The sequence below is a fragment of the Echinops telfairi genome, unplaced genomic scaffold, assembly GCF_000313985.2.
Source record: "Echinops telfairi isolate 266 unplaced genomic scaffold, ASM31398v2 ScPeMD7_443;HRSCAF=831, whole genome shotgun sequence".
In the NCBI taxonomy this organism is placed as follows: domain Eukaryota; kingdom Metazoa; phylum Chordata; class Mammalia; order Afrosoricida; family Tenrecidae; genus Echinops; species Echinops telfairi.
Window position 1 is genome coordinate 39,595,634 of NW_022104341.1, and position 25,523 is coordinate 39,621,156.

Sequence of the window (25,523 nt, forward strand, 5' to 3'; positions counted from 1 at the left end):
CTTTAGCTCAAAGGATCATTATATAACTAATTTTATCAAAGGGGGGAAAAAAAAACCCAAATTGGAAGGCAAATTCATGCATTTAGCAAACCAAATCCTTAAAAACATGCTATGTCTATGTCAGTTTCCATAAATACCTATATTTTTATAAATGAAAGACACAGACTTATTTTAATCCTTTCAAACTGCCTGAATACAATATTATCAAAGTAAACCATATGGGATGGAATGTGCTACTGTCACAATTCAGAATGGGACCCTCTAGCTAGACGGTCTGATGCACAAAGAGAGCTAATGAAGCATTAGCTTAAAGCTGAGTAGTTAAACCTGTCAGATGTTTTCAGTTCATAAGAAATTTTACTTAATATCTTTCTAAGGCCAAAAAGTTATTTACTTTTCCAATTTGTTTCAGGTCAATCTTCAGTGCTAAAAAGAAAGTCCATAATTTAGAATCTGCCTTGCTAGAGTACAAATCCTTTGAACCTAGAAAATTACAAAAGACTTGATTGTAATTTGTGCATGACATGCCCATTCTCTAACCAATAAAGCTTTCGCAGACGCTATTTTAGTCTGTCGGACCTTCACTGACAGCTAACAGGCTTTAAAAAATTATTCACTTGAAAAACACTCAGGTCACTTGCGATTACTTACGCTTTTTGTGTTCCATAACTCTTGTAGTCAATAGCAGCTGAAACGCCAACTACTGTGGCTGGAAACAAGTAACCAGCAACATAGTAATATTTCTTCCTTGAATATTCACTTTCAAACACTTCAACTAACATTAGATAGAGCTGCACACCTTCTAGGCACATCCAAGCAAAAGCCGCCAAAAAGAAAAAGTGTAAAAGTCCTGCAAATATTGGACATGCAATCTACAAAAGGAAAAAATTGGAAAACACATGAATACAAACATCCCAATAAAAACTGTAAAATGCTTGCAGACACTACTCGCTTTAACATGTATCATGATTTAGACTAAACTACTGCTTCTATGAAATATTTTTCCATAGATGGAAAAGTTGTTAACATTGAAAAATTTAAGCAGAGCCTATGATGCTTACAGAATATAATTCCAGGTGTGCTAGAAATTCCATTACTAAAATAAATGACAATTTCTTAGTAAAATTAAATAGACAATAAGAAAACCTGTCATATTTCTCTTCTGGGATTTTTCATCATAAAAATCCAAATATTCCGTAGATAATATGAAGAATCCTTGTTTATACATATATTTTTCCTACCCTTTCCACTACCAAATTTCATAAATACACTTTTAAAACAAACAATAGGGTTGTAATTGCCTAGTACTATTGTCCCGTCCTATCTGGAACATTGTTAAAATAATCCCAGTTCAAATAAACATAAAATAACATATTATCTAGTTATTAAGTTGTTTCTGCCATTGAGACTTCATGAAGAGTAAATTGCTCTGAATATGCAGAAGTGATCACTGGTCAGAGTCATTGTGTGAGCAAAATATGAGTTTTATGAATACAATCTTAATTTTCAGCACTCCCACTTTCAAATTACTTGGAATAATAACAACACAGAAAATGCAACCATGCCTTAATAAGAGAGGGATTTAAAAAGTCCATTATTTTTAAATTCTATTTTCCCACAAACTTTTTTAAGACTCCTGCAACATGAAATGAATAATCAGGCTCTGGAACAATATTTTAACTCAAAATAACAATACATAATACTATGGCTATCTTTTAATTTTATTTAAAATGGCGCTTTCAATATTGTTGTTTCAAGTATGACAAGTAACAGGGTCAAAGATTAGCATCAACCTCATGTACGGATTCACACCTTAAATTATAATCCTTTCCAAAATTCAGAGGCCATTAACTTGAAGAAGTGCTTACCATGTATTTTGTCTTATCAATGCCAATTAAGAAAATAAATTCTGCAATAAAAAGGTTGATGCAGAGGTTCTTGTGAATTGTGTTACGGTCACTCTGTAGACCACGGAAAAAGCAGAAGGTGAAGATGCAGATGGCAAGGCAAACAAGGGAAATGACAATTCCCACCCAGGTAATGACTGTAAGAAGTAATTGATGAACTCCATCCTTGTACTAAAAAAAAAAAAAGATATGAGGAATATGAATATTCTTGCATCATGTCAACTAAAAGATATACCTTTTAAAAAATTCCTACATCAACCAAAGGAAAGTTGGCTTTCACATATAACAACTCATTTTTAATATTGAATTTCTATGAATAATATAATCAGACCCCGAGTTAAGAAACAAGACCCATTCTAAGTGTCTCTGTAAGCCCAATTTGTAGGTAAGTGAGAACAGGTGCAGACTATTCTTGTTTCGCCTGACTTTCATTACAAGACAAGCCACAAGGTGATTATGATGAGGAATTTATTATAAATTGAGTTAGTTCAATCATTTCAAAGTGAGGGCAATTTTACATAACATTAAAGGACAAGTTGGAGTAACCCATAAGTTGGACTGGCTATATTCATTTGTGTTCAACCAGAGTTTAATAAAGAGAATTTCAATATTATCTCACTGATAGTAATCCCCCCCAAAATCACCTGAGAAAACAATGCAAAAGTCTAATTACTCCAAAATTAATGACTAAAATAATTATCTACCAAAACATAGAGAAAATATTTATAGGTTAGAATAATAAGTATTAACCATTATTAATGATGGTTAAAAATCATCACTACTTTAATTTTATTCCTAGGTCAACAAATAAAATATATTTTCACAGTTTTACTTTTTCCTTGCGTTTCTATATTATGTTTACAGAGTTGAAACCACAATAGAACTTAGAGAGTTTTCATGGTATGTTTCTTTAAAATATACTTTATCTTCTGGCTTTTATTCATTCTGTCACCAAAAGGAATATTAGTAACAGTCTGTGGGCATTCTGAGTTTTCAAAATTGGCAGCTTTCACAGTGTGTGCAATCACAGTGAGAAGGCATTAAGCATCTTCAACGGGAGGTAGTAAAATAAAATTCAAACATCTATATCAGGAGAGCATGCTAAACTGAAAAGCCTTTTACAGGACTTACTGATTTCCTTTTTTTCTTTTTGGTTTTGTTTTGTGATTGCCTTCCTGAAACACTTGCCCCCAAAAGAAAAACTGAGAAATATGTAAAGTGGTATCAGAGCGCATGGTTTTGAAAAATAATATATATAATGCCGAGACTTACCAAAATATATGCACAATGTAGAAAACCCCATTGTTTTGTTTGCTTTCAGTTACAATAAGCACCCAAAGAAGGAACTATTACACAGGTTGTATTGAATCTCTGAGGTTTTTTCTACTACTAATTAGAAGTGCAAATACTTACTACAATTTCCCTGTGGGCCATGAGAATTGCAAAATTGGTTAGGTGGCTGCATGCACACGTTGTACGAGTTTTATTAGTGTCAACCAGCTTGCAGCCCTGGGTAGACCAATATCCCATCATGGTTCTTTCTGAGTAGTTCCAGAAGGAGCAGTTTGCATTGAAATAATTGTCAGGCTGGGAAATAAAATGACAAGATAAAATTAGGATTTTACACTTTAAGATGGCAATAGCAATTGTTTAATATGTGTAAAAGGTAATTTAGATTAAACTTTGCATGTTTCGGACTATAAAGTTTTTCATCAGCAAAATTGTGGACTATGATATACAAGGCAGATATCTAGCTTAAAGGGGGCTTTATAGTCCGAAACACTCTAAAGTGTACTCTAAATTACTGAAGACTCATTTTACACAATTACGATTTCCATCTTATGATTTTACATACTGATGGTACATTAGAATCTTTTCCCCCCTTTCTGACAAAATTAGAGCCATGAATTTTTTCTAAGATATTCCTTTAAAGACCAAGTGTATTGAAATTCATTTTCAATTCAGGGACCTCTCCGGTTAGTTCTAAATGACAGGGCAGTGACAATTTGAATCACGTTGTGTTGAGTACCCAAGGCTATTAGAAGAGGAAGTCATCTGAGGGAGATGAACAAGAGACCTAACCATATAACTTTACCTCTCCTTGTTTATGCTAGGGATCCACTCGGCTAATCTGAGGGTGCTTATTCATTCACTCGACTACCAACAGACAAAATTCTGCAGTCTTTCAACATAGAATCACCCAGCTACCAACTTTCTCCGAAGAGAAATCACATCTCCCCAAGCCTATAAACTTTAAACACAGTGCTCGATAACAAGTTTGTTCAGTGTGATTGGGAACAGTAATTTAAAAAAAAAAAGGTTGGGACCCTAAATGTGTGGTGTTAAGAGTTAATACTTGGCCATCCTGCTGCTAAGGTAAGAGTTAATTTTCACTCTAAAGCAAATTAAAGTCATTTACATTTTCATGTTGATTACTGAATTAGCTTTCATTAAGAATACACTTAAGTTCTAATAATCACTGAACCAGGCTCATTTAATTTTATGTTCACAGACTTAAATAAACTTGTGTCTCTGACCTAGTCAGACATTTAAATTTCAAATAGAAAGGTCTTTTATTTTCTCATTCCCATTTCCCTTCTTTCCCCCCTACCGTCCACCCCCTTTCCCATCTTCAGTACGTCAATTTTGCTTTCCTTACACACTGGTTTTATAACCTTCCCATTAATTCATTAGCATATGTAACTTACATCAATGTGTGGCAGGGTAAAAAGCACAGGATCAGTCAAGTACACTCGGCTGGACTCTTTATTGATTGAAACTGAAATGACGTGGGAATTCACCGCAATAGTACTATTGCGACCAATAAAGTCGCCACCTAGTTTTATGGTTGCATTTTCTGTACTAAGGAATTGCCCCAGACTCCGGTAAATGATGAACACCAACTTTGCAAGCCCTAGAAAGGGAAAATTAGTCATGTGATTTTACAGAAAAGATGCTTATGCATAAAACTGGAATAAAATGGGGTGGGGGAATCCTTATACAATCTTTCTTTAGATTCAGTATATTAAGGCATTATTTTAAATCTACTTTAAGTGTTAAGCTGTTTACAGGAGTCAAGTACTCAACGGTTAAGAATTAATAAGTTTAACTGAACACAAAACCTTTGTCAATTTATAGAAGAATGGACCCCATCTTACCATTTCGGCTGTTCTGTTTCACAGTATTTGCAGAGAGCTGGATCGAGCTGCCTGAGCCTTTGATGCCTAGAGGAAATTTAAAGTCTTGGACTTGTCCTTCCGTGCTGAGAACGGCAACCTCTAGAACTGAGAAACACAAAGGAGGAAGGATTAAGCCAAAAACATTTTTTTTTCAAAAGGTAATGCATACTTTTTGGTTGCTTTTTTTCTTATTCTAGTTAATAAAATTGTACTGTTCTATTTCAACAAATAAATGAAACACTAATTTACTCTAAGAGATCTTAAACCTTGGCTTCTCTTTTTGAAAAATGTATAATCATTTCAACATATTCTTCATAGCTTTATTCTTTAGGGAGTGGGGGTGCATGGGGACTAATTCCAGACTTTCAGCCTCTTAATTATGCATAGTTTCATTTAAACTATTAAGACAAAATTATTTGTATATGATACTTCTCATTTCTTTGTGTTAAGTAGCTTTGTAGTATCATAGTTTTACTGTGGCAAAACTTAATCCTAAATATATATTTGGATGACTTTTCCATTTAGGTGGTGGCTTCAAAATGCTTACAGAAAAATGAAAATTAAAATACGATGAAATGTTTCCACAAAACTTTTTAAAGCCCTTGCAGATACCTACTTCCACAAATAAGATTTACTTTAATATATAAAATTAAAGGAGGAAACATTACAAGGATACATATTCTAAAAATAGTCAGACTAGCACAGCTATTCATGATAAAACTTCTGGCATTATTTTGAAATTTCCCACAATTGCCTACTATTTTACCATCAGTGTTACATATTCATCCCTTAAGAATTAGGTAAAATAATAACTATGGGCCAAATCTGGCTTATCACCCATTTTTATAAATACAGTTTTATTGTAACATAGTCATATCTACTTTTGCTGTATCTAAAATTCCAACATTCAAATGAAGTAGCAAAAGTAAAAACATGTTATGGATGGCAATTCAACATAATAGGGGTATGTTAACTTTGTTTAAAATATAGAACAGTAACTTCAATCAACAATAATGTCTAGTCTATTGTTATTCCAAAACAGATTATAATATGTATCAATATTCAGTTAACTTAATTTTAAGGAAAAAAGTATTTTTACTTTTGGTAAATTTACTGTTATGCTACTAAAACAAGTTATGCTATTATATTCATGAAATTATTTTTTAAATGCTTCCTTAATTTCAGATAAATAAATCTTTAAAAGTAACACTTGCAATAGTAAATACAATCTATAAATCTTTCTCTGAATTTTACCTTCTCAACTGGCATATGTATTGACACAGTTATTTCTGTGCTTAAAGATGTTTTCTGTGTATTTGTGTGTGGAGCCAAATTATCACATATACGCATGAAGATATGAGGCACTCATGTTTTCATTTTATAAAAATGGATTCATACTATTCTTGTATAATTTTTGGATACTTGCTTATCTTTCAAAGATTAAGAAAATAAGTAGATGCATGATCTCCCCTCATACCAGTTTTATGTGCACTAAGGGAGAAACATAACATATATATATATACATCTAATATATGCCTCCTCCTTCCTTTCTTCCTTCCTCGCAGAGAATAAAGCTCTCAAGTATTGGTTATGCTGAACACAAGAAACTAAATGTACAACAAATCACAAAAATTCTTTGAGTTTTCACTTTAAGTTTGAAACAGATATAAATGTGTAAAGAAGTTTGTTCAATGAATAATCTCTCCTCAAACTTTAATTTCATTCAACCTATATTTACTGATTAGCAATTTAAAGAATGTGTCCATTATAAAGAAAACTATGTTTTCATTTTTTTTAGTTACAGATTTATTACTTGAGATCTAAGTCCCGTATTTACTTGTGTATAAGCTGGGTTTTTCAACACATTTTAATGCAGTTTTTGTGGTAAAATTAGGTGCCTCAGCTGATATTTGAGTCGGCTTATACTCGAGTATACATGCTAGGTATTTTTAAAACTGTAATAGAACAAAGCAAGCAAATTTAGACCAATGAATTTTTAAAAATTAAATGGAACATTTACTAGGAAAGTGACCTTGATGGAAAAAATAAAACTTTAACAATTAGATGGCCAATGATAAAAAGGAATTAATAATTAACTGCTTCAGAAAACAAAAATAATACTTAAACATTTTAACATGATATCCAAGTGATTCTTAGAGATCGCTAGGTGACATATTCTTTTATGTGCCTAAGAATAATCACATAAGAATTACCTGGGGATCTGCTAAAATGTACACTGATCAGTGTTGTGGAGTGAATTTTCTTAATATGGCTTTTCTAACTCTTACCAATGACTGGGTGGGGCTAAGCAAATAGGGTGTGTATAACACTAATAGAAAAGATTGTTCCGTTTTCCTTATCAACTCCCAACTATAAGGATGAACCACTCTCTATTTCCATATTGAAGTGTAAGCAGAGAGAGAAAGTCCAAGACCTTTCATAGAGCTATTCCAGATTTCTTTTCCAAGGAGGTGGGAGCTGAGACCAGTTCCCACTGAGGCTGTGGCACAGAGGTCAAGAACCACGTGACTGAGAGGATAGGACCAAGAGAGACTGGGCTGCTGGCTGAGGAGCAGTGTTGCTTTCAAACAGTGACTGTATCCTTACTGTTTACTGATTGTGACTTGTGGTAACGTATTAACTTCCCTAACACACCTTCATAGTTATGAGTATTGTCTACAAGCTATGTGTGGACATTGCAACCAACTACTGAAACCATTACCAAAGTAGAGTGTCATGGGAGAAACGGTTGGTTATTGGCATCAGAGTAGGTTTAGAGGGACGGAGCATGGAGCCACATCAGAGCCCTGCTTCATGGCAACAGGGAAGACAGAGGAGGTCATATTGTGGCAACCCTTCTATGCCGTTTATTATATCCAGTACATGTGGCCTAGAAAAGCAAGTTCTCAGCAAGAGGTTGAAATGGAATGTACCTTTCAAAGCCAAGATCCCTAGTACTGGTTTCATGTATCATTGTAAATAGAAGGATGAGTCAATAATGTAACTAAAGAAAAACAAAGTAACGACTAGAAAAAAAAAGACAGTAGTTAATCGTTCACCAAAATGATAACTACAAATCAAGCATGAGAAAGTTTATACACAAACTCTAATAACTAGTTAAGATTTCAGCGAGGATACTATCAATGAACACTAGTCAAATCAATTGTGGTTATGGATCAAACAAATTAAGCCCATCACCATTGTTCATTCCATCTCATAGTGACCCTGTACAGCCATGGAGTGCTGCTCCACAGTTTCCAAACTGCAAATCTTAATAGAAGGAGACCATCACATCTTTCAAACCAAAGATCTTTCAGGTTATTTAGAACGTAACCACTGTGCCACCTGAGCCTCTTAATTCAATGTTAACAGTGGTCATAAAGTCAAACCCAGAATGTGGGAAAATCAACAGGGCAAAGCATCAATCCAATTATTTCAATACAAAAAATGTCTTAGAAGACATCTCACTGCCATTTAATCATTTTTAACTTAGACACCCATATTGTGTTTAGTAGACTATATATTTTAGTTAATTGACATCTTTCTCCCAAGGAGTAGCTAGTGGGTTTGAACTGTTAACCTTGAGGTTAGCAGCCCAAAATCTAACCCACAGCACCACTAAGGTTCTTTAAAAAGAAGATATAGGAAGAAGAAATTATTTTTAATTAAAACAGATTGACAATATATTACTCAAATGTAGTTGTTTGAATGGACTTGTTTGAATACTGGATTAAAGAAATAAAACAAAACATTTTTAGAACTCTGGCAAATGACTAAATTTTTATTATTTTAAATATGTTCGGTTAATTGCTAAATGAAATAATGATATTTTTATTTATTGTTAGAAGACCAGAGATACTGATTCATACTGAAGTATTCACAGTAATAAAGATTTTGACATTGGCATTTAGTTTAAAATAAGAGAGCTGAAGGATTAGCAAGATTATTTTTTGTTGTTGAAGATGGGTAATGAATGAGAGTTATACTAATCTTCCTACTTCTGTGTATGTTGCAAAAATTTATAAATGTTAAAAGCTTCTAACTAATTGATAATTGGCTTTTAATCAAAATTCAGAACTTTATTCTTGCCAAGGTATTAAGAAAGGAAAAGATGCAGACTAAAGAAAAATATTAAGATTACATACATTTAGTAAAAGGCTTAAATCTAGAATATTTAAAGATTCCTTATAACTTATTAATTAGATGAAAAATAACCTAATTACAAATGAGGAGGAAAAAATTGGAAGGCATTCTCATAAAAATATAGCCAAGAAGTACATAAAAAGCAGCTCACCAGCTACCAGCAAAATGTAACTGAACTGTCAGAGAAATGCCAAATAAAACCACAATGAGATGCCAATCAATATATGTTTGCTAAAATGTAAAATAAATAAACACCACCTGCCAATTCTAAGTGTTTCGGAGGATGTGGAGTATCTCATGCATTGCTGTTGGAAGGATAAGATTGCACAGCTACTTAGAAAATCAGAAGCTGTAATAACAGAAATTCAGAAAGTGGGAATAATCTCCAATGTACAATAACAAAAGATATGCAACTTGAGGTATTTTCTAAAAATGGAAAACTATGCAATAAGAGGACTGATTAGTTCTTAAATTTTTATTCGTATTTAAAGAATCCCGATGAAAAAGACTCCAAATTGTGACAATGCCATTCTTTTGAAGGTCTAGAGACTCACAATGATTGTACAGTGACAGAGAGTGGGTAGTTAGGGGGTGGGCAGATCACTGGTATAGACAAGTCTAACAGACACTTTGAAGTGACAGAAATGTTGACCAGGAAGGTAGTTATATGAGTATATATTTTTCAAGATTCCACAAACTGTACACATAAAACAGGAACTTTATTGTATACAAACTATACTTCAAAGTTGATTTTTAAAGCTGTAATTAGATATAATTATAGTAGTTGTAATTATGGCACTGTATGGAGTCACTTATTCTCAGAGCAATTCATGCTGGTGAGTTAAACTAAGGTTTCAAAGAAAAATTTCTTAGGAAGAAAATAACATTTTTAACAGCATCAGATATTGTAGTCATGCCCTAAATTTAGATGAGAACTCCAAGACAGTGGGAGCAAAATAGGAAAATGGGCTATTTCAGTTTTGAGTCTGAAAAAATAATACACTACAAGTCTGGAGAAAATTTGAACATTCTTCTCAGATGAAATCATGGATAACACTGTAACAAATTAAAAAGATGTAATGTGTTCAAATACATGAAATAATTTCTGTAACAATTCAGGAATAACCAACACATGGATAAATTATGTTTAGAGCACAATTATTGAAAAGTAAATGAAATATGTACTAAATGCTGGCGTAGGGGATAAGGATTATAGTCTTGGGGGACACCAGTCAAATTGTGTAACATAATGCACAAAGACTGTTCTATATCCAGCATTTAAGACAACTAGGGTCTTAAAAGTTCATGAATAACAATAGTAAGCACTACAATTGGCCTCTGCTCGTCTGGAGGAAAGACAAATAATGAAAATAAAAAACTACTGTGTAAGCATTTAGTCCAAATGAACTAATATACCACCTAAGCATCAATCTCATGACGCTAAAGGCAGAAGATCTAGATGGTGCTCAGCTACCATTACCAAGTGCTCTAAAGAGGATAACTGTAGAAGGTCCTGGATAGAGTACGTGAACACTGTGAAACAAAATCCTAAAGCACAAACTATGACCCTTAGCCATCCTTCAGGTCTGGAACTGAACCCATTCCTGTGTTCAAATAATGAACCATTTAAGATCAAAAGGGTTGCATTTACCCAAGGTCAAAGGATGGTTAACAGGAAACAAAGGGAGGAATTGGGATGTGTTAGTATATAGCAAAAATTACAACGGATGAGTTGGAAAAAATTCACATTATCTATTGAATATAAAACTATGATATGCTCTGAAAACCTTCACTGAATGCAAAAAAGTTAAAAAACAAAAATCTACACATTTCAGAAGAATCTCCATCTATAAAGTTAAAAATAAAGGCAATTAGAATAATATTTTAGAACGCTAAAGAAGATGGGCGTTTGAAAGAGTATGAGAGAACCTGTCTGGATCACAGAGACATGTGAAAACACATTTTGTTTGAAATAAGCCCATGTGTTTAGTAACTGGAACCCAATTACTTACCCTCTTACTTCTATAATTGAGGAAAAATATCTTAAACCTAAAATAAAAGTAAGACTGATATGAGCACAAAATGTACTTCTGGCCCCTCTGGTTTTCTTATAAAAGTGAAGGAGGAGAGTAGGAAAATTTTAGGTTCTATGGTCTTTTCTACATACCCTTTGTAAGAGTTACTGTCAGTGAAAACACTTGAGAAATGTTGTTTAATGCAAATCTAATGGATTAAACTAATATTTAAATTGCAAAAAAATAAATAAATAAAATATTTAGGTAGAAAGTGAGAGCTTTGATCAATTTGTATTAACACAAATGCTATTTTAAAATATCATTTCTCTTAGGACTGGCATTCCAGATCATCATTAGATGAATCTGATTTATCCTTCAGCAAAACCCATAGCAAAAGAATACAAACAAAACATTTTTCGGGAGACGGAAGAAGGTGGTGTCTAGTTAGAGTCACCCACCTGGAGATCCTGCTGCCAGACCAGTTCTAGACCAAAGAGAGTACACCCACATGCTCTCCACGGTACTCCAGTTGCAGAGGGAAACACCACACGCACCTGAGAGGCACTCCAAAGACCATGAGACACACCACTACAGCCTTACTTAGAGATCAGCCAGTAAAAACTCACCCTCGCGGGCTCACAACCACCTGACCAGCGCCCAGTGAGAGGACTATCCAACTCACATTCCAAATAATGGAATACTGGTCGGCTAGGCTAAGAGTGAAACCACCGGAAGATACAGCAACCAGCCCCAACAGCCTGAACGAAAAAGCAGGAGAAACTGAAGACAATGCCGGAAGAAGTCATGAACTTAATAATGTGCATAGAAGAAGCAGACATTCACCTGCCACAGAAAGAAATTTTCAGAATGCTGCTTGGAATCATACAGGATACGAGGGAAGCAATACAGAAAAAGGATGAAATGATTGAGGAGATAAAGGCAAGGCACCAAAGGGAAGTACAAGACTTAAGGGATGAAATAACAAAACCCAGTAGGAAATTAACAGACTTTGCTAATAGACTTAAGGAAGCAGAGAATCACAGCAGTGACCTAGAGAATAACTAAGCAGAGCTCAAGAAATGAGAAAAGCAGTCAAATAAGACAATCAGAGAATCTGAAGAAAACCTGAGAGCCATGTTTGATGCTATGAATAGGAACAAGATTAGAATAATTGGACTACTGGAACAAAATTAAACAAAGAATTCAACAGCTAAAAAAGCAATGGGATTCTTAGAGGAAAACGTTCCCAGCTTAATTAATGAAAATCAGGCAACCATTCAGGAGGCTGAAAGAATACCGGTGAGACAAAATCCCATGAAGTCACCAAGACACATAAGAGTTAAATTATCCAAATATGAGGAAAAGGATAATCATAAGAGCAGCAAGGGTAAAACAAATAGTCACTTATAAAGGTACCGAAATAAGAATATGTTCAGACCTATCAGTGGCAATGAAGAAGTGGAGGGAATGGAGAAACATATTCCAAAAATTGAAGGAAAATAATGCAAACCCAAGAATACTATACCCAGCCAAATTATCTATTAAGATAGATGGAGAAGTAAGAGTTTTCCCAGACAAGGAAAAACTCAAATACATATAAAAAATTTTTAAAAACCCAGTCCTACAGAAGATCCTTGCCGATCCAGTATGAGCAGAAGACAAACACTCACTGAGTGCAAATGAGATATCATCACTTAGAACAACTCCACCCAGAGGGCAACAAATAGAAAACAGCCCCTAAGATAACATTAGCTAAATAGTGGAAAGAAGGCAAGACTGAACTACACACACACAACACAAACTGATAAGATAGGTAGGTAGGAAAACACCTAAAACAAAAGGTACAAGATGACACCACAGAGTCTTCAGATACATGTAATAACACTGAATATCAATGGACTGAACTTAGTATTAAAAGGCAGAGATTAGGAGACTAGCACAGAAAACATAAACCATCAGTCTGATGCAATGCAGAAGACACATCTCAAGCTTGCAGACAAAAACAGGTTGAGAATTAAAAGCTGGAGAAAAATATGCCAAGCAAATAGCAATGCAAAAAAAAACCAGAGGTAGCAATGTTAATCTCTGACAAAACTGATCTCAATGTACAAGCCATAGAGAGACAAGGAGGGGCACTACATAATGGTTAAGGGAACAGTAGATCAAGAACCAGTGAGCATAATACATATATGCCCAACAAGAGACCTGTGGAATTCCTAAATCAAACACTCCTAAAGATAAAAAAAGAAATCACAGGCTCAACAATTATAGTAGGTGAGTTTAATACACCACTCTCTGAAAAAGACCACAGGGAAAGAAACTCAAGGAGGCTATAGATCTAAACAGCACAACTGCATGAATTGATAGATATTTTCAGAGCTTTTCACTCAAATGCAAAAAAATGTCACATACTTTTCAAGTCCACATGGCACATCCTCGAAGATAAACCACATGCTGAGACACAAGTAGAACCTGAGTAAATTCAAGCATGTAGAGATTATACAGAAGTCTCTCTGCGAACACTGTGCCATAAGGCTGGAAATCAACAAAAGAACAATTAAGAGAACAAGGGCAAAGAATTGGAGGACGAATAATCCTCTATTGCAAGAATGGTGGGTGTTGCCTCAGATCAGGGATGAAATCAGGAAATTTCTAGAGAACAATGAAAATATGACGTACAAAAACCTTTGGGATACAGCAAAGGCATTCATCAGAGAAAGGCTGATAATAATACATGCACACATGAAAAAGGAAGAGAGACATACGGTTGATATGCTGGCACAAAACTTAAACCAATTAGAGCAGAGTCAAAAGAATAACCATACTAATATCAAAAGGAAAAAAATAATAAAAATCAGCTGAAATACTGGAGAAGGAAAACAAGAAAACTATAGAAAAAATAAATGCACCTAAAAGTTGGTTTTTTCAAAGGATTAACAATTTATAGACTGCTGGCAAACCCAACCAAAGAAAGGAAGGTTGAAATTTCAATAGCAAGGATGAGAGAGGAAACAGGGGACATTAAAATGGACCCTAATGAAATTAAAAGGATAATTATACAGGACTATAAAGGCCTGTACTCTAACAAATTCAACAACTTGGAAGACATACACAAATACTTGGAAAAATAATCCTTCCCTATACTATTGCAGATGGATGCCAAGAACCTCAACAGACCCACAGCAATGGAAGAAATAGGTAAAATTATCAAGGGATAACCAACAAAAGAATCCCCCAGGCCAGATGGCTTCACAGGAGAATTCTACCAAGTATTCAGGGGAAGAACTGACACAAATCCTACAAACTCTTCCAGAACATAGAAAATGACAAACAAAGCCCAAACTCGTTCTATGAACCTAGTATAACTCTGATACCTCAAGCAGGCAAGGATCCCACAAGAATTGAGAACTCCAGACCAGTATCCCTAATTAACTTCGATGCAAAATTCTTTAACAAAGTACTGGCCAATAGACTACAAAAGCATATTTAAAAAAGAATTCACCATGACCAAGTGGGTGCAGGGATGCAGGGATGGTTCAATATACGAAAGGCCATTAGTATTATTTGCCACATTGACATCAACATCAATAGATGTGGAAAAAGTATTCAACAACATCCAACACACAGTCCTGTTTAAGACACTCAAGAAGACAGGAATGGAAGGAAAAGTCCTCAATATCATAAGAGCTATACATGAAAAACCAACAGCCAACATGGTAATCAATGGAGAAAAGACAAAAATTCCACTGTAAAAGGGGACCAGACAAGGATACCCCTTGTCCGCAATCCTATTTCACATCTTACTGGAGGTCCTAGCTAACAACATAACACAAAGAAAAGAGATCAAAGGTATTCGTCTGGGGAAGGAAGAGGTGAAACTACTGTTATTCTCAGACAACATGATTTTACACATCAAAAATCCCTGAAACTCCACAGTGGAGTGTTGGAAGCAATAGAGGAATATGGCAGAGTGGCAGGATGCAGGATCAACAAACATGTCTATCAGACTGCTATACACATCAGACAAGATCACAGAAGAGGTCATTAAAAAGGTAGTACCCTTTAAAATAGCCAAGCACAAATTGAAATTTATCTAGGGAAATACCTGACTAAAAAATAACAAAAGATTTGTATGAGGAAAACTACAGAACACTATTACAAGAAACCAAGAGTGACCTCAACAAATGGAAGAATATTCTATGCTCATGGATTAGAAGATTCAATATAGTAAAGATGTCAGTTCTGCCCAAAGCACTATATAAGTTTAATGCTATCCCGATACGAATACCATCACCCTTCTTCAAAGAATTAGAAAAACTAATTACCAACTTCATATGGAGTGGGGAAGAAGCCCAGAATTAGCAAAGAACTACTCAAGAAGAAGGACATAGTGGGAGGCCTTGCTGTACCTGACTTTAGCATGTACTATACAGCCACAGTGGCCAAAATAGTATGGTACTGGTATAACGACAAATATTCAGAACAATGGAAAAGAGCTGAAGACCCAGAAATAAAAACATCAGCAGACAGGCAACTAATTTTTGATAAGGGCCCCAAAATATCAAATGGGAAGCAGATGCTCTCTTCAGTAAGTGGTGCTGGAAAAAATGGATATCTACATGCAGATAAACGAAGCAAGATCTTTACCTCACTCTATGCACAAGAATAAACAAGGTGGATTACAGACCTTGAAGTAAACCCCCAAACTATTAGGACCATTTATGAGGGAATTGGGACAAACCTGAGAACCTTGGCATATGGAATACATAGGATATCAGAAATAGGGAAAGATACAAATACAGAGGAGTCACAAATCGACAAGTGGGATATACTGAAGATAAGACACCTGTGTACATAGAAACAATTCACCAAGAGAGTAGTAAGATAGTCCACGGACTGGGAAAACATCTTTAGCAATGACACTTTAGCAATAAGACAAAGGCATTATTACTAAAATATACAATACTTTGCAAGCTTACCAAAAAAACCTAACTGCCACTAAGGAGGCAGGCAAAGGACCTGAACAGGTTTCACAGGGGCAGAAATCCAAATGGCCAATAAGCAGATGCAAAAATGTTCCTGATCATTAGCCGTAAGAGAACTGCAAATTAAAACAACTATGAAATACCACCTAACACCTTTAAAGATAGCCCAATTAAAAAAAAAAAAAACACACAAAAACTGAAAGCAACAGTATTGGAGGGGCTGTGGGGAGATAGGAACGCTCTTCCACTGCTGGTGGACGTGCAGGTATGCACAGCCATTATGGAAATCGATTTGGCGATATCTAAAACAGATGGAAATTGAGCTACCAAACTGACCCAGCAATGCCCCTACTGGGCATATACCCAGAAGAGACAAGAAACAAACCACGGCCAGACATCTGTGCTCCAATGTTCATCGCGGCACAGTTCACAATTGCAAGGAGTTGGAAACAACCCAAATTTCCATCAATAGACAAATGGATCAAAAACTGTGGTATATACATACAATGGAACGCTAAGCATCCCTAAAATGCAGTAGTGAACAGATGAAGCACATTGTCGCATGGGAAGAACTGGAGCAAATCATGCTAAGTGAAGTAAGCCAAGCACAAAAGGAGAAGTACAACAGGAGTCCACTGAGGTAAGCATAAAAAAAAAACAAAAAAGGGGCAGAGGGGAAAAGCTACTGTATACATATATCCCTGGGGTGAGGTCCAGCACTTACGGCAGGGGCCAAACCCAATCCAGGGATACATACAGCAGCCAACTAAATAAGACAGGGAAAGAAAAGTGGAAAAAGATGGGTAGTGGGTGTGGGGAGCAGGGCACTAATCCACCCAAAGGGAGGATATTGTTTATATCTCCAGGAGGAAAGAGAGACCAGGCTTCAACCCAAAGTGCCAAAACGGGAATACAACATACTGGCATGTACCAGAGAACCAATAGAGAGGTCTGTGGGGTCGACCACAATTCCAACTATATGCACCGCTCACTCAGAAGAATGTACTTCAAAGGGCAGCACCGGGGTTACAGTTTGGGGAGAGCGGCACGTCGCATTAGCGCACATGGGAGAAACAGAAAGCGATGGAGAGAGAGGATAGGACATCGAAGCCCCAAGGACAATGTTTCTACTAGGAGGAGACAATGCACAGGGAGGACTATAGGGCTGGCCCTACTACAGGACACGGCGTCCCTCACTGAACCATGACATATTGGGGGAGAAAGGGGGAACAATGACGGTAGGGGGAGAAAGGGAGAACGGATCACAACGATTAACTAGAATCCCCTCCCAGGGGATGAATAACGGGAAAGTGGGTGAGGGCCGATGGAGGACGATGTAAGATATGGAAAAAACAATCTATTAACTTATCAAGGGTTCATGAGGGAGGGCGGGCACAGGAGGAAGGGGGAAGAAATGGGGAGCATTGGCTCAAGTGGGAAAAGAATGCTTTGAAAATGATGATGGTAGCATATGTGCTTGACACACTGGAGCAATGTATGGATTGTATGGATACATTGAATAATGTATGGATAAGAGATATGAGTCCCCAATAACAGTATATATATAAATTAAAATTTTTCATAATTCTTTCTTTCCAAACATTGTTATTTAAAATAAACTCCATGTTTATAAATTTAGATTTGGGTATAAATTTTAATCAGATGGATGTTCGTTTCCTATACCTCTTTATAAAAAGTTTTTATATTTTATATAAAATCCCATGACATGCAGGCACAATTAGGTTAAAAGTTATGGCCTCCACATGACAAGGTATCAATCAGTATCTGCCACTCCAGGAAAGACAGCCTTCTCTTTTTTTTTGGTGGGAGGGGTGGGGGAGTAAGTAGTCTTTGTCTTTCCTTTGCCTATGCTTGCTTGTTTTTAACATAACATTTTTGTTTGTGGGATTTATTACTAAGTGTTATACTGGAAATGTCACCAGAGCTAAGAATAACTGGAAATTAACATTTCTGAAACATTCAAGCCTAGATTAATATTATACTGTACTTCTTTCACATAGTTTCAAAAGTAAATTTCTAACTCTCAGGGGCAGCATTTAAATTCTTAAATATGCTTCAAAACTATCTGCAGCTATTTTGCAATCTGTGAAGCATGGACATACTGCATTAAGGGAGATGTAGTTCACTGACCACATTTTCACCTGAAGGCAGTTGTGTTCAATATAAACACTTGACTCATGTTCCGTGTGGCTAAAATATGTGACTGGTAGAACACATTCCAGAAAGTAATTTAAATTCATTAGAAACATATAAAATGGAAAAGCATTTGTCAGTTGCATAACAAGCGTTTTCATTACTGAAGCAGTCCATAGTCTGGCATTTAAACACTTGTAACACCTTTTCCTTTTCCCGTAATGATTTTCCAATTAAAAAGAAAAACACATAAAACCCAACTTTTAAAAGATAGAAAATAGATTGTGACTTTTACATTAATTTTGCCATTTCAGATCAATAATTTCTCTTGCTAACAACAAACAAGTTTAGACAAAAAAGTTTGGTATGGAAAAATAACTGAGCAGTTTCAAAATAGAAATATCTTTTTTCTATCTTCTAAATCAAAATTAAACATGACAACAGATTCACTTACCAATATTTTCCGTAGGCATTGAAACCCTTGTAGGTTCTAAGAGATTGTCAGCCAGGACAAAAGCTCCTTCCTCCAATGTATCAAGTAACATTGTTGCAGTATGAGCTTGTTCAGAAGAATTCATATGTTTCCATGATTCCAGAGCTTCAGGTCTCAGAAGGTTGTCTACTGTGTCAACAATTGCCTGCATCCATTAGAAAACTATCATTAGTTTTGACTGCTTCTAGCACCAAGGTGATTTTCAATCACTGACTAGTGACAATTGTAATATTTAACTGTCATGATGATTTACTCTTATTTCAGGATGGAAGAAAGCCTGACCAACATATATCTTGGTTAACTTAAAATAGACCTCAGCCTTTCAAAGCAGCACTAACTGAAGATCAGCAAACCTGGTGGTAAAGAGTAAATTAAATATACAGAGAGGGCTTCTTTTTGTTTATCCTATAAACCTTAATTGTTAAAGAGAAACATAGCCACTTAGTGTCAGCTTTTAACCAGAGGCATTAATATTGAACATATTGTTGTTATATAACTAAATTCATTTTCTAGTCTGAAGACGAATGTTCTATATAAAAAAACACACTTGATGTCTCTGTTGTGGCTCGATTTTCATCCTTAAAAATGAGACCATGTTACTCATTAGCACCTAAGCTAAAACAGTAGTCAGCATGCTACTTAACAGACATAATCGACTTATTTGTCCTTTTTTGCTGTTGTCGTAATCGTTGTTCTTTAAAAGATGTCTTTGAAGTTTCTAAAGCATTTAAAAAATGTTTATTCCTTCACTTCCCATATGATTTAAATACGTAGAAATAGTTCTTGATTCACAAATAATTGTGTTGTGGTGGAATCAATAGAGCAATCAAAAGAGATAACACTCATGTCTTAATATAGTTAATAGAAAAAAATCATAACAATCTTCTTTTTTGTACTTATTTAAATATGTATGTTTAACTTATTAGCATGCAGAATAGTATTATAATATAATAAATAAGTATATAATCCAGTCAATAATACCAATCAGGTAAACAACTAAAGACAGGCCCTCTAGCACTGGTTCTTACAGCTGTGCAGTGATGATGCCAACCAAAGCTGAAATCACTGTGTTTACTCAAAGCCATTTACCTAGTCATAATATATCATCAAGCCCATGTATAAAGTACCTGATCTATAAGTAACCACTGATGGGGGGTAGGGGAGAGAGAACATACATTTACAAAGAACAGCAGCAAATTTGCTACTTTGAGGCACTGTATTAAAATGGGGGGAGAGGATGTCCACTGCTCATGCCATGGTAAGATTAATTGGCCTAATCAATCTTAATATCCTTGTTCTGTCTGCCTTGTGAGCCACCACAACCTTCATGGCAGGTGGAAGATACTTCCAAGTGGCGCTAAAGGCTTTCCCGGCTCTCTTCAATGGGAGATAGAAGACTCAAAATGCTCACACTGATATTGCTGCAGCCATTAACTAGAGTGGAACAAAAAAATTGGTCTGCTGAGGCTGGATTCATTAGTCACCAAGAAATCCAGACTGAATCCTCTAAGTTACAAATGAGTCCTTTGTCACAAAGTGGGGACTTGCTTCATTTGCATAGCATAAGTCAGCTGCTCATTTGTATTTTAAGGAGTTTTTTTAGTCTTATCTGTAGAGAGGAGCTCATTTGAGACAAACTAAAAATGACACTGGTCAGAAATTAAGGACATGCTGTTAATTATTATGTATTCCACCTAACTAGCTGATTGCATGCCTTTATTAATTTGAAACCTTCCTTCTTTACTACATTTGCACTTTTCTAATAGGAGCAAAATGATCATTAACCAAATAATCTATATGAAATAGGTTTCCCTGTAAAGGGGGTGGGGGGATCCTTTTTCCCATGGAGACATAAATCCTGGGCAACATACCAATTATTACATTCAAAATATTAACTAACACCGTAATGGTGAACTGAAAACTGAGTTACAAAAAACTACACTTCAATAGTTACTTCTTTACCCCCATTAACCAGGCTAAAATGGGACTTTCAAATACTACCTAAAAACAGACTTTCTTACAGTCTTTCTTATAAAGTTCTCAGGTCCAATAATATCTCTTACTAGACTTTATTAACTTGCAAGATACCATCTAACCGCCCCCCCCACCTCTCCCCTCCAGGTTTTACCAACCCAAATTGGAGAATTCACGGCTTCTGAATGACCTCCACTCTATGAAAGTATAAAAATTCCTATTTTGCCATCATATGTACATGGAATAGTTCAAGGTTTATTTTAGGTTAGAAAAAAAACTAACACCCCCAAAAGAACTTCTAAAACTCACACAACAAAACAAACTGCAGCTTGGTTTCGGTGTTGTGATCTATCATGAGGAACTAGCATGACCTAATTCCACTCTGAGCCTCAGCATGTTTCCCATTACTTGGATCTACCAATGACAAAAAGTGGCTGGAGTGGACCAGGAGCCACAGCCAAGCTGTGGCTTTTTGTTCCTATTAGCTTGATAAAAGAGCAACATGAAATACATATTGACATACATTTTAAAATGTATTTATTTGCTTTTCTAGTAGCCCATCCCTGTATCAACCTGGTTCTCGGTGCCTACAAATTAGCGACAAAAGCTATCATATTTAAAAGTACACAGTGATTAGCTAAGCAGTGGCTTTTTCATGCACATACATTATGACTATACAGTCTTTGATATGATAAACTGCCAAGAATATATCAGAGCTGTTTTACTCAAGTTGTGTTTTAATCCAGAGATGAAAATGGGAAAGAAAACGGCTATATGACTGCGTTCCAATTCAAGAGGCTGTGTCATTAAAATTCTCATACTTTTGAAAAAATGGGAAAATGGCAAAAAATATAAATTATTTGCTTTTTCTTGGAGTATTATACCTGTGAAAAGCCAACATTTGTACAGCTGATATGGGGCACATTATATAATTATCAAAGACTGAAATACATTGGATCATGCAGCAAGATGATAAAGCGTGGCGGGTAGCTGAAGAAGGAAAAGGCAGGTGACAGCACAGGAGAGATACCTTAAGGTAAGCCCTGCATGTCTTCTCTCGTTTTTGGAGCTTTTTAGTAAAAGAAAAGAAAATCAGGTTAGATTTTTTATTTCTTGAAAATGAGGAAAAAAAGAAATCCTCCAAATGGATGCTGCTATTCCTGGCTTAAAGCCGATTACGTACAGTCCTCTGGAGTTCTGTGAATTTATGCAGACTGCCAAATGGTTCATTTGTAGCTTTAAGACATAGTTAATTAAGCATACTAACTCGGATCAGACTAGCAACAAATTACATACTGTGGTTCTTAGATAGATGGATGGATGGATGGATGGATGGATGGATGGATGGATGGATGGATAGATGGATAGATATTTATTTCACCTTATATAATCGTATTAAACTAGAGTTTGGATTCCTGTAAATCTCGTGTAATATTTTTAAGTGTGGTCAGAGTAAGTATCCGAGTTTTGTCACACTGGGAAAGATAAATAGTGCTGCTACAATATATTTCTACAGTATCAAACTCCCATTCAAAGTCCTATTTCTCTAATATTCTTATACATGTCAAAATATTGTTGCAGTCATAAGGAACTATGTGAAACATATCAAATTTTAATACATTACTTCTCAAGTCAAAGTAACACATTTTAAAGTGAGTATAGCGACCACAATCGGTTCTATGAAGCTGACTGCCAATTTAGATCTGACTGCCAATTTAGATCTCCCTCGGATAGAGATTTAGTATTCTTTTTAATATACCATATATACTCGAGCATAAGCTGACCCGAATATCAGCCGAGACACATAATTTAACCACAAAAACTGCATAAAAATTTGCTGAAAATCTCGGCATTTGTTTTCAACCTAGCTTTTTAAATCATGTGCGATTCTTTGTCGGGAAATGAACCAAAACAGAAATGGTGTTTCTATGTATGTGCATGGGGGTGGGGGGGTGTTAGGAGTGAGGGGGTGTTAAGGGTCTGACAGCTAATTGCTAGAAGAATTAAGATTTACCACACAAACTGTCTACATAGATCTCAGCCTCTTTCTACGTACCTTGTTATAACTCCGTCCAGCTGAGTCTTTCTCACTGGGTTTCAGTTCCTGCAGTTGTGCATCAAGAATATCCACCAGCTGCTCCATCAACCTCACCGAAGAACTCACATCCCCGGCAAACACGGGCCCTTTGGTGTGCTTAGCCAGTTCATTGGCAAGACTAGCAGCATTTTCTCCACTTCGGATCTGCAAGGACAAATTCACACGCTCTGTCAGTAAGATGTCTTGTTCTGCTTGCGGGTTCTAGTCTTTCTCTTCCAGAACCTTTGCTGTGGTGGTGGTGCTGGGGGGAATTACAAGCAGGTCAAAATGGGCAACTGATTGAGAGCAATAACTTTCTCCTCATCGCACAAGATGAAAGGTTTTCAGATCCTCAGTATACAAAAGAAACTTTTACCATTTACACAAAAGGCAAAAAAGGAAAAACAAATCTTGAAAAATATTTTTCAGCCAGCTCTCATTTCATTGCAACCATTTTAAAATCTATTGAATTATGTCAATAATCCAGAAATTTAACCAGAATTACACGGAGGGCGTTATCTAGTGTTTTCATTTTGGAAAGATAGCTAGGAGAGGAAAAACTAAAACAGTAGGACCAAGTTATGCAGGAATACTAAAGGTACTCATGTCTTTCAAAGCCATTTGAATTTATTCCATCATAATCATCTGTGATAGAAACATCTGCTTGCATTCTGTGGATTCACTGGCAAACATAATGATATTTGATTTATTAGGCCAATAAACTATTTGTTCTGTGAACATCAAAAGAAACAGAACAAACTAAGTATGAATGAAATTAAGCAAGCATGTACTCATTAAAAAGCTTAACATAGAAAGCAGCATACCCCCCAAACATATGCAGATCTAACATTCAATAAATAGTTTACAGACACAATGATACACACTTTTCTTTTTTACTTTTATACTGAACAAAGAGCAATGAAGCTCGTTTTAGCATGCAAAGCTAAATTATTGATGTTAGATGTTAAAGCCCTTAATCACCAATGTGTATCATATTAAAAAGTTCCAACCAACCTTCTGAGCCAGCTGATTTACCCAGTGTGAGGTGCAGTTGCTAAGATCAGGGCCCTTAGGGTTCCATGTTCCAGTGGAAACCATGCAGAGATACGAGGCAGTTCCTACAACAGATGTAGAAAACAACAGCGGAATTGAAAACATTTTTTCTGCCTGCAATCGGGCAATCAGCTATGATGATACTGCTCTGCGTGTTAAATTTTGAATAAACCCTAATGGAAGCAGTTGACAAAAACTGACAAAAAGTCGGGTATAATGCGGATTTATAAACAGTAAATATAAAGTCAACACAGAAATATCCGACATTTAGAGCGAACAAACAAAGGCCTTTGATTGTCTTGGGGCACCTCTAGAGTGAAGCTGGTAGTGAGAAGACAGAGCTGTAAGGAAGCTTCACTCGATAGAGGCCTCACGTAAAAACCCAAGTTGACCTCAGTCTTTGAGGGAGGTAATTCTGTGCCTGACCTTACGTAACTCTTGTACAGCTCTGACAACCCTTATGCTGTCTATCAAGGCTATAATGTCTAAGGACAGAAATGCTATCAATGCTATAATGTCTAAGGACAGATATTTCTCAAAGCTAGCCAGTGCAAATTTCTCTTCCAAAGGAAAACAAATAAACAAAATTCACTTTACAGTTGGCTCAGGATCTAATTGCTAGAGTTTCAAGTAAGTGTGTGTGTGTGAGTGTGAGTGTGTATGTGTGTGTGTGTGTGTGTGTGGTATTTTACAGAAAATAAATACCTCTTGTTCCCTTGGGACACGGTCGTTCAACCATCATTCCCCTTTGTGTCTGAGGCCACCATATTCCCCTCGCTTCTAACGCTTCGCAGAATCTCTCTGGCAGGGGAAAAATATTTGTTACAGGAGGAATTTTGGTTGTAGAAACTGCTGGAGGTGGTTCTGTCCCTTTACTTCCTTCCTGTGATCCAGCTACAGTTGTGCTCAGGGGGCCTTTCTGTGAAGTAGTGCTTATGGTTGATACTGTGGTTTTGAACAGCTCAGCTGAAGAAGTTATTGTCACAGCTGTGGTAGGCACTATGGAAAAAAGATGAGCAAATTAATCTCAGATACGCACTCACACACAGGTACGCACCTCTGAAGGTGCAAAAGCGTATGCGTACGCACACATACACCTATCACCAAACCAACAACATGAGAATTATCGAGAATATCAGTGAGGTGAGAAGATTAAATCTACTCTAATGTATTTAGAGTATTTAGTCTTGGCTAAAACATGGTATATTAACTTTTACTTTAGGGTGTTAGGGTTGCTTCTCAATGAAATATTAGATGATAAAGTGTAAGCACAATTTCATCACATATTATGTACCAGGAAATGAAAAGCAATTTCATTGAGTGACTAAATAATAATTTCTAAGTAGTTTAAGGGGAAAATCTATCTGTATACACAGGCATTCTCTATAAGCAAACCAAATTCAAACTGTCAACAAACTCTGACCTTTATAATTAGGGCAATAAAAGTTTTCATGTCTTCTACTCTACACTTGGCAAGAAACTTGATAATACTGTTAACATCTTCCCACCCAGCAGCCAGTTGTTTTAGAAGTATTATAGCATG

The 25,523-nt window shown here is 35.9% G+C and overlaps 1 protein-coding gene across 23 annotated transcripts in view; it reads right to left on the minus strand.

The window, feature by feature from the left end:
* Positions 1-25,523, minus strand: part of ADGRL2 (adhesion G protein-coupled receptor L2) — a 201,809-nt gene that overhangs the window by 20,866 nt on the left and 155,420 nt on the right. For 19 of the 23 annotated variants that reach the window (XM_045292219.1, XM_045292228.1, XM_045292215.1 and 16 more), the window contains 10 exons: positions 24,686-24,979; positions 23,942-24,045; positions 22,907-23,092; positions 21,881-21,919; positions 18,838-19,021; positions 5,066-5,191; positions 4,616-4,821; positions 3,321-3,494; positions 1,869-2,078; positions 652-872 (listed from right to left, as the gene is read on the minus strand). In XM_045292219.1, the coding sequence (XP_045148154.1) occupies positions 652-872; positions 1,869-2,078; positions 3,321-3,494; positions 4,616-4,821; positions 5,066-5,191; positions 18,838-19,021; positions 21,881-21,919; positions 22,907-23,092; positions 23,942-24,045; positions 24,686-24,979 (1,744 nt within the window). The remainder of the gene's footprint in view (positions 1-651; positions 873-1,868; positions 2,079-3,320; positions 3,495-4,615; positions 4,822-5,065; positions 5,192-18,837; positions 19,022-21,880; positions 21,920-22,906; positions 23,093-23,941; positions 24,046-24,685; positions 24,980-25,523) is intronic. The other 4 variants (XM_004699299.3, XM_004699300.2, XM_030886088.2 and 1 more) reach the window with 2 other exon arrangements.